The sequence below is a fragment of the Tupaia chinensis genome, unplaced genomic scaffold, assembly GCF_000334495.1.
Source record: "Tupaia chinensis unplaced genomic scaffold, TupChi_1.0 Scaffold147123_1, whole genome shotgun sequence".
NCBI classification, from domain to species: Eukaryota; Metazoa; Chordata; class Mammalia; order Scandentia; family Tupaiidae; genus Tupaia; species Tupaia belangeri.
Window position 1 is genome coordinate 510,582 of NW_006206975.1, and position 10,768 is coordinate 521,349.

Below are 10,768 nucleotides of genomic sequence, written 5' to 3' on the forward strand. Positions count from 1 at the left end.
GAAATTGTTTATTCCACAATCCTTTTTCCTCCATTTCTTCATCCTGTCAGGATCCTGGGCAGGCACCCACTGCACTGCAGCTGCCTGCACTGCGATTCCAATTCCACTTGACCATGTTGGATCTAATCTCTCTGCCCAACTGAACCACTAAGGGACCAGCTCCTCCCTGTGTACTTTTTTCTATTAAGATAGAGGGCATATGCACTTGGGGAAAAAGAGAAGGAATTCAGCCTGCAATGGAACACGGTTATACCGTAATCCTGTAGGGAGTGCCGGATCTTAGCAGAACAATGGTAGTCTTTAAAGATGAGCAAAGGCAGAGTTTCCTACAATGTATGCCCATGCTGCAAGGCCAGCAGAGGAAGAGAGAAACTGTGTATTAGCCAGAGTGGGCCAGGAGAGACAAGAAGAGGCTAGAACTGCAAGACACAGGATGTTCCACAGAACCTGCTTCTCATCATGGATCCACCCCTTTTTGCCCTATTAAAGAATAAACCTGGAGGGACCAGCAGGTGGCATGGTGGTTAAGGGTGCTGGAACTCCCACATGGCTGACCACAGTTTGAGTCTCGGACCTGGCAGCTTGCTTTCTCACTCTCTCTCTCTCTCTCTCTTCCTCTCTGGTCAAATTAAAATAAAAATAAAGTTAAATAAAATAATTATTAAAAAAAAAAAACAAATAAACCTGGGAACAGCCATGGCTATCTCCATCAGAGATGCCTGGACAATCTGATCCTCACTTTTCTCTACAGTGTGTTTGTGTGTTTTCTTTCCAATCCACTACTGCTCCCCCTCAGGTATACCTCTTGCCAGCTGGGCCCCAATAGGTGGCACCCAAATAGGGACCTTAATATAAGAGAACTACAAAGAACCAGGTGAGTAGACATTCCTTAAGTCTGGGCCCAGAATTGAGATATTAAGGTAAGGAGTAGATTAGAGTTGAGTATAAAATATGGGGATACAGTTGTCTAAAGAGACAGATCTATATATCCAAACATTGTTTTGTATGTTAAAAGCACGGGACAATAGTATCAAACAGTTACAAAAATTCCTGGATTTTGTACAGGAAGTATGTCCTTGGTTCCTGGAACAGGGAACAATAAATGAAGAGACCTAAAACAAGGTCAGAGAAAAAAAAAAATCAGGGAGCATTTATGAAATCTTTGTTTACATGTGTATATGTGTGTGTTCTCATGTATTATATTGCATGTCTATGGGATCAAAGGTCTTAAGGAAGTGCATTTGATTTAATTTTTTAAAAGAACTATTAATTTAATTTTACTTATTATTCTTCAATTTAACTAGGAGACAGAGCAAGGAGAGTGAGAAAGCAAGCCATCAGGTCCAGGACTCAAACCATAGTCAGCCATGTGGGAGTCCAGCACCTTAACCACCACACCACCTTCTGGCCCTGGCATTCAACTTAATTTATAAAAAGAGTGTTCATACATATTAATTTAAAACTTTTCAAGTTCATGTGACTTAAAATCTTTGGCAAATAAGTTGACTTCTATTATGGTTAAAAATAATAATAAACGAAAATCTTCATAATTTCCAACACATAGTTTGTCCAGAGGTTTTTTTTTTTTTTTTTTTTTTTTTGATTAGGCAACATCATATTTGTCTTATGACTAATTTAATAAAACAGTTGGTACTTATATATTATTATGTGTTACATATTACCCTGTGACTATGTGACAAAAAGACAAAATGGATTTATGACTAGCCTTCTCCAATATTTTGTTTCTCACAGAAAATCAGGACATAATTGTTAAAAGAAAAAATTTTAGGGACCAGCAGTTGGCATAATGGCTATGTCACTGGATTCCTATGTAGTTGACCGTGGTTTGAGTCCCGGACCTGGTGGCTTAAACTCATGCTGGACATGTGTGCATGCCCAAGATCTTGAGAGGAAAATGGAGGAGAAGGGATTGAGGCATGGCCATTCCCCCTGGGGGGTGATTTCTCCCCTTCTGTCTCTCTGTCTCTCTCTGTCTCTCTCTGTCTTTCTGGTGAGCGTACACCCTATAGCAAAAACCTCTCAAAAAATAAAAGAAGAAAAAATTTTAAATGCTTGTAAATAAGACTGGTTTTCCTAAAGTTTGATTTTTTTGGTTCTCTTATGGCCCAATTACAGGATTACTGGCTAAAACAGTAAAAATTAAATCTTATATAAAATAATAATAATAATTTTATTTGTGCTACATGTGTTGGCCTTTGAGTTGTTTTGTTGTTATCTCTGGAAGTCATATCTGGCTGCTGTAGCCTGCCATATATTATGCCATTAGGCCAACTGCTGGTCCCAACAGAGTAAAATTTTTATAATTTGAAATAATTGCAATCTTGTGTTATCAGGTACAACTCAGGCCAAGACATACTGGTACTACATCATCCTTCATATGTTATAGTGCCTATGTGAATCTCTGACCCCTGATATAATGATTTAGACTTCAAGTCTTATAAGAAATTCATAATTATCATAGCCAAGGAAATTTTTAGGAGCAATTATCTTGGGAATTCTTACTGCAATTACTTTAATTGCCTCCCTAGCCACTTTGGCAGTTGCTTTGACCCAACAAACTAACATTGCCACATTTGTTTATATTCTTGCACGTAATACTTCCCATATAATGGGCACCCAACTAGGTATTGATGAATTAATCTTCTCCATCTGTGAGAGCTGGAAACTACCACAGATGTTCTAGGAAAACATGTTTTTAAAATGCAATTACAAAGTTATTACAAAGTTATTTGTGATGTTATGCATTATATAAACATATTTGTGTAACACTTTTTTAAAAAGAATTATTTAACTTCATTTTGTTTATTTATTCATTTATTTTTAATTTGACTAGAGAGGGACAGAGTGAGAGAAAATGAGAACGTAAGCCACCAGGTCTGGGATTCGAACTATGAACAGCCATGTGGGAGTCAGCCCCGTAACACTTTTGCCATATAATGACTTATTTTAAAATTGGACTTCAATACAAAATGACCTCCATGGGGTGCAGTCTTCTAACACTATTTCCTTAGATATGAAAGGTCTTCACAAACAAATTACGGAGATGCAAAATAGTTTCCTGCCTTCATTTGATCCCTCAGATTTAGCTACCAATATTTTATTTATTTGTTTGTTTGTTTGTTTTTTATAGAGAGATTTTTGCTATAGGGTGCATGTGCTTGTCATGAGAAAAACAGAAAGCGAAAAATCACACCCTCCTTCCAGGGGGTGGCCAAACCACAATCCCTTCTCCTCCAGTCTCCTTTCAGGATTTTGGGCATGCACTCACATGCACCCTGCGTGGATTTTAAGCCTCTGGGTCCAGGATTCAAACCACAGTTGACTATGTAGGAGTCTAGTGACATAACCATTACACCACATGCTGGTCTCACTACCAATATTTTAAATCAACTGAAAGACACTAATGCTTTGTTTATGTTTTTTTTTCTTTTTTTTTTTGAGAGGTATTTTGTTATAGGGCGCATGCACTCGCCAGAAAGAGAGACAGAAAGCGAGAAATCACCTCCCAGGGGGGTGGTAACGCCGCAATCCCTTCTCCTCCATTCTCCTCTCAGGATCTTGGGCACACATGCACACACGCCCGGTGTGAATTTAAGCCACCGGGTCCGGGACTTGAAGCACGGTGGACTACATGGGAATCCAGCGATACAGCCATTATGCCAACTGCTGGTCCCTGTTTATGGCTTCGAAGATCAAGTCCCAGGTCCTGTGGCTTGAATAATGCCAGATGAATGTGTGTACATGCCCAAAATCCCAAGAGGAGGCTGGAGAAGGGATTGTGGAATGACCATGTAGTCGACCGTGGTTCGTGTCCCGGACCCAGTGGCTTAAAATTCACGCCGGGCGCATGTTCATGCGTGCCCAAGATCCCGAGAGGAGAATGGAGGAGAAGGAACTGTGGCGTGGCCATCCCCTCTGGGGGGTGATTTCTCGCTGTCTCTATGTCTCTCCCTGTCTCTCTGTCTGGCAAGCGCACACGCCCTACAGCAAAAAACCTCTCCAAAAAAAAAGAGAAAGTTTTAATACAATGAAATTATGTATCCACCTCGACTGAGCTAATTGGTAGAGCTGGGTTTTCAATAGATACTCTATTTTCAGAGCCCTAAGTCTTCACTAGTTTCTCTCTTCTTCTCTAAAACAGGTAATTTATGAAGAAATATAATTGAAGTTTGGGCATGTGTACTTGAGATTACTATAGTATTTTTAAACACCATAGCTCTGTATGTGTTTAAAACCTTCCAAATAAAAGCTTCAAAAAAACATAGGGCAATTTTAAGGTGTCCAGACCATCTCAGATGGAATAAGTGAAGAAATTAAGTATCGCCTAAGTGAACAGCATGAGCATCTTTGCACGCTGTTTCTAGCAACAGCTTTAATGCGGATTCTGAGGTTATTCTGGGCTATTCTGAATAGGTGATAAGACTGTATTCTTTTGCCATTCTCTCCCTATTTCATAACCCAAGCACCGGTTGCTAAAACTCAAGTACCGTCGACCACAAGGGCACCGGATAAAATGGGAAATGAGCAGCCTTTCGAAGTCCTTAAATTTAACTTCCACTGGTTCCTACCTGTTCGGTCAATCTCTACTGTAAAATGAGAACAATGAAGCCTGCCTTGCAGGGTAGTTACTAGAATAAGGAAGGAACATATGAAAGGGTCGACTGTCTTTCGCAGTTAGCCCTCCATCTGTTCAGTCCCCTGCCCGCCTCTGCGAGGGGATGAATGAGACGTTTTCGTCGAAAAGGTAGGTACTATAGTGTTTAGAGTCGCTTGTTTTCAAAAAGGGAGGGCTGATCAAGCTCCAGTATCCCTCGCCGAGTCAGAAAACCCTCATGCCTGTCCCTCTCTCAGACACGGTACCTGTTTTCGGGCTTCTGTGAACGCGCACGATTGCGGGGCTCCGGGTTCGCGGACTCCACAGGAGAGGCGGAGTCCACCCCGCGCGGACTAGCCGGCGGCCGCGCACGCGCAGTGGCTAGCCTGCCCCGCCGGCGGGCGCTGGAGGCTCCCCGGCCCCGCCGGAGGCTGCTGGAGGCTCTCCGTGGGCGGGGCCGCTGGGAGCCGAGGCGTAGCGCCCCCCAGAGGGCCAGCGCCGGCTCTGCCTTCCCGGTCGGCTGGCGGGGACCACCGCTGAGCTTGCGAGAGAGCCTTTGCTTTTCCGCGTCGCTCTTTCACAGGCTCCGTCCCGTGGTCGGCATGGCCCGTGAGTGTGCGGGAAGCTGTGGGAGCGTCCGGCGAGGGAGCCTAGCACTGAGCGGCCGGCGGGGAGGCTGGGCTGGCCGGCGAATCCCCTCGGGTCCGGCGGGGTGGGAACCCTAGCTGCCAGCTGCAGAGGGAGGGACGGGTCGGCTCCGGTCAGGCCTCTTGGGCTGGACAGGTACCTGTCCGTCAGGTGCGAGTTCGAACGGTAAAGAATACACCCCCGGGAGGTGTGCGAAGGCAGCCCCGGGAGGGGTCCCCGACTGGCGGCTGTTTACAGCTAGTGCCTAAAGAGGACCGGGAGCTCAGCTGAGCCTCCTGCTTCTTTTGTTTGGCTCTCATAGGCATACTTTACTCGCATCTGCATTTGCACGCTTCAACAGTCTGACGGGCTGAACTTGTGAGAGGTGTGATTTCTGGGTATCTGCCTCTCTGTCTCCACTCACACTTGCCAGGACTTATTTTGGAACACTGGCCCATATAGATGGAGATTTTCAAAGATCTGGTATTTACAGCTAGTGCACACCTAGGTTAGTATGATAATACGCTTAAGTCTTTCCGTGTTTAACTTAATCTTCCTTCCTGTCATCAGATCTGGGAACACCATCAGTGCAGTACTCTGCAGGCTTATGTGTTAAAAGCAAACTTCAGATGTGTTTAAGTAAGAGCACTTTAGTAGAATTATTAGTAAATTTGGAGAGAGGAAAAGAGTACAACTGTCTTTATAGGTGGAAACCAACGAGAACTCGCCCGCCAAAAAAACATGAAGAAAACTCAGGAAATTAGCAAGGGGAAAAGAAAAGAGGATAGCTTGACTACCTCTCAGAGAAAACAGAGGTAAGTGGTTCTAATAAAATTCTCAAGTCACCGAAATTTTGATTGAAACCACATTTTGGAGAAGTGCATGCACATGCAAACACACAGATATACCTTTTTTTTTTAATGAGAGCAGAAGAGAGAAATAAATATATTTTTAATAATTACTTTATTTAATTAATTTATTTTTATTTTTATTTGACCAGAGAGGGACTTTCCCCTCTCTAAAGGGAAGGAAAGTGAGAAAGCAAACCACCGGGTTCAGGACTTGAACCACAGTTGGCTATGTGGGAGTCCAGCGCTTTTAACCACCACATCTCCTGCTGGCCCCAGAAATAAATATTTTTGACAGAGTCTCACCATGTCACAGTTCCCCTGCCCTGGCCTCCCAGTTAGCTAGGACAACGGCACATGCCACAGATCCTGGCCTGCAGAGGTTGTGCTGGGAAGCAAACTCTGACCTCCCATGCTACCTCAGTCACTACGAAGTAGTGGCCCCCTGCTTACATGGCTGCAGATAGGCAAAAAAAATCTTTTTTTTTTTTTTAAGAGAGATTTTTGCTATAGGGCACATGTGCTTGCTGGAGAGACAGAAAGAGAGAGAGAGAGAAAGCAAGAAATCACCCCCCCCCCCCCCACCGAGGGGGGACAAAACATTTTTAAAACTCTTGGTTGGCTTGGGCTTGCCCTGCCAGGCATACTGAAACCATATGGGCTAGAGATTATCCCAATCTGTGGATGAAGAATTTAGGCTCTAAAGCTATCATGTGTTTTGCAGAAAATCTCATGCAGCTATTTCTACAGCCATAAGATTTTTTTTTTCTTTTTTTGGAGAGGTTTTCACTATAGGGCATGTGTGCTCACCAGAAAGACAGAGAGAGACAGAGAGACAGAAAGGGAAAAATCACGCCCCTCAGGGGGATGGCCACACCACAATCCCTTATCCTCCATTCTCCTCTTGGGATCTTGGACACGCATGCACACGCGCCCGGCGTAGGTTTAAGCCGCCAGGTCCAGGACTTGAACCACAGTTGACTACATGGGAGTCCAGCAACATAGCCATTACACTAACTGCTGGTCCCAAGATTTTTTTTTTAAGAGAGAGATTTGCTGTAGGGTGTGTGTGCTTGCTGGAAAGAAAGAGAGAGAAAAAGTGAGAAATAACCTCCCAGGGGATGGCCACACCTCAATCCCTTCTCCTCCATTCTCCTCAGGATTGTGGGCAGGCACGCACACACATATGTGCCCAGCATGTTTTAAGCTGCCAGGACCAGGACTTGAACCATGGTCGGCCATGTGGGAGTCCAGTACCTTAATCACTACACCACCTGCTGGCCCCCATCCACAATAATTTTTTTTTTCTTTTTTTTGGAGAGGTTTTTGCTATAGGGTATGTGCATTCACCAGACAGACAGAGAGAGACAGAGAGAAAGAAAGCAAGAAATCACCCCCCCGGGGGGATGGCCATGCCACAATCCCTTCCCCTCCATTCTCCTCTCAGGATCTTGGACACACACACCCCCAGCATGAGTTTAAGACACCGGGTCCGGGACTCGAACTGTGGTCGACTACGTGGGAGTCCAGCGACATAGACATTACACCAACTGCTGGTCCCCATCCATAAGAATTGTATTCAACAAAATAACTGAACCTTTTCCATATGCATACATTTTTGAAACAGCTAGTCTATCCAAACTAATCTGGGAAATAAATGACTCTATATTGATAACTGGTCTGAAGAAGAGTCTAAAAAAGTATATGTAACTATATTGACTTCTTAAGAACCACTGGGTTGCAGAGAGCACATATACTCAGCCTTGATATAAGACTGTATGAGTCAAATAATACAAAAGTGCCACAGAGATACTTTAATGAGCCTGCAGCTTAAATTAAAAAATAAGTGCACTCAGTTCTCTAAAATAGCTAACCAAAAGTTAATTTTATTCTAAAATCAAATTTTATTGTTTAGGATCCAGCAGGTGGCATGGTGGTTAAGACACTGGATTCCCACATCACTATGGTTCAAGTACCAGACCTGAAGGCTTGAAAATCATGCCAGGCACATGTGTGCTCAAATCATGAGAGGAGAATGGAGAAGGGATTGCAGTGTGGTTATCACCCTGGGAGGTGATTTCATTTCTCACTTTCTCTTTCTCTGTGTCTCTTTGTTTCTCTCCAGAGAGCACACATGGCCTATGGAAAAAATCGAAAGAAAAAAAAAATTATTGTTCATATACAACTTGAAGGTTAGGTGAATAACTGCACATATTTCAGTGTGACATCAGTGGTTCTTAATCCTGACCGCACATTAAAATCACCTGGGAAGCCTTGACAACTTTCTATGACTATGTACTACGCACACTTCTGACTTATTGGTCTGGGAATAGGTATTGAAAAGCACCATAGTTACAATTTATTGTACTTTGGTTATACCTTAAAGCTGACTGAAAATACAACCCAGACCAGCCAGTGGCATGGTAGTAGAGGTGGCTGGATCCCATGTGGCCAATTGTGCATTTAGTGTCCTGGACCTGGTATCTTAAAAAATACACTGGTCAGGGCCCACAGGTGGTGTAATAGTTAAAGGCACTGGACTCCCACATGGCTGACCACAGTTTAAATCCCAGGCCTGGAGGCTTTCTTTCTTATTTTCTCACTTTCTCTCTCTCTCTCTCTCTCTCTCTCTCTCTCTCTCTGTTACTCTGTCCCTCTCTGGTCAAATTAAAATAAACAAACAAATAAATAAAGTTAAAAAACAGACAGACACACACACGTGTCAAGTATATGCTTGAGTGTGCATGCATACTCAAAATCCTGAGAAAAGAGTGGAAGAGATGGGATTGTGGCATGGCCATTCTTCTTGGGGTATGCATTTTCATTTCTCTCTCTCTCTCCCCCTCCCTCCAGTGAGCACACATACCCTGTAGCAAACATTAGAAAACAAAACAAAACAAAAAACACTTTTGTGGGTGAATCTTATGTGCAGCAAGAGTCAAGAATCATCAGTTCATGGGACCAGCCGTTGGCGTAATGGTTACATCACTGGACTTCCATGTAGTTGACCATGGCTCAAGTCCAAGACCTGGCAACTTGAAACTCACATCCAGCGTATGTGCATGTGTGCCTCAAATTCCAAGAAGAATAGAGGAAAAGGGACTGTGGTGTAGCCATCCCCAGTGTGTTGGGGGAGTGATTTCTCTCTGTCACTTTGGTGAGCACGTGTATCTTATAGAAAAATCTCTTTAAAAAAAAAAATCATCATTTCATGAAGTTAAATACCTTAACTATTATTTCACACTTTTGTTGGATGAATTTATGATTAAAGTGATGAGCTTTTGGAACCAGCATGTGGCATGATGGTTACATTGCTGGACTCCCATATACTCAACTATGGTTTGAGTCTTGGACCTGGCAGCTTTAAAACTCATGCCAGGTGCATGTGCGTGCATGCCCAAGATCCCAAGAGGAGAGTGGGGAAGGGACTGTGGGTGGCCATCCCCCCCTGGGGGGTGATTTCTCGCTTTCTATCTATTTCTCTCTCTGGTGAGCACGTGTGCCTGGTAGCAAAAATCTCTTTAAAAAGAAAAAAAAGGGCTTTCCCTCAAATTTCTGTTTACTCCCATTGGAGTGAAAGTGAACATGGTATGACTCTGAAATAGTATTTTTACTGGAAAACCTAGTTGAGCTTGGTTCAGAAATAGTCATTATACTTACCTTCTAAAGGGCTCTATGCAAAATAGATGCTCTAGATGTATTAATCTCTATTCATTGCAGTCTTGAAAAGTGTTATTGCTTGAACTTGTAGAATAGGAAACTGAAATTAGAATTTTATTAACATTACTAAAGTTAAGCAAAAAAGTTTCAGAGAAGTAAGTATCACTCTTCTATGATATCTAATGTCTTTGTTGCTGTCTTTTCTTTTCTTCTATTTCCTGTTCTTGCTAGGAGCTTTGCAGAAATACCTTATTTTCATGAGCAGAGCTATTCAATCCTGAATTAATATGTAATATGAAATCTAGGGACCAACAGGTGGCGTGGTGGCTAAGGTGCTGGACACTCCCATGTGGCTGACCACGGTTTGAGTCCTGGACCTGGTGGCTTGCTTTCTCACTTTCTCTCTCACTCTCTCTCTGGTCAAGTTAAAATAAATGAGTGAATAAATAAAATTAAATAAATAATTATTAAAAGATATGTAATATGAAATCTCTATAATAAGCACAAAGAGCCTGGACTTTGAATTGGATACAACTTAGGTTTTATTTACTTGGGGAAAATTATTTAGTACCAAACCTTTTTTTCCTTTCTTTTTTTTTTTTTTAAATCTAAAACATAAGGATAATAACTCAGAGTTGTGGAACTTAATCCAGAGCCAGCAGTTCTTGGCACATAGTAGGTGTTGAATTCATTTAATATATTCAAAAAATAGGGGCCCTACACATTGATGGGTTATCTAGCCCAGATAATCTGGTTGTGGTTCAATCAGTATGGCAGAGACTCATAGGTGCAAAGACATGAAGAAAGTTGCCTGAAAAATCCTGCCTTTCTTTAGTGTAATCCCATTTTAATCACTAATGGTTTGACTTTTTGGCTTGTAAGACTGAATTGCTTTGTATCATATGTGCCCTAATCCAAGTTACCAGTCCTAATTTGGAGTGTTCTTAAATGCCTCTTTTTTTTTTTTTTTTTTTTTTTTTTTTTTTTTTTTGATAAAAATAAGGGGTGTTATGTTTTT

The 10,768-nt window shown here is 42.5% G+C and overlaps 1 protein-coding gene across 1 annotated transcript in view; it reads left to right on the top strand.

Moving 5' to 3' along the window:
- The first annotated feature begins 5,030 nt into the window (after positions 1–5,030).
- Positions 5,031–10,768, top strand: part of LOC102474969 (small EDRK-rich factor 1) — a 6,871-nt gene continuing 1,133 nt past the window's right edge. Inside the window, exons 1-2 of the mRNA XM_006169508.1 lie at positions 5,031–5,224; positions 5,949–6,057. Of these exons, the coding sequence (XP_006169570.1) occupies positions 5,218–5,224; positions 5,949–6,057 (116 nt within the window). The 5' untranslated portion in view covers positions 5,031–5,217. The remainder of the gene's footprint in view (positions 5,225–5,948; positions 6,058–10,768) is intronic.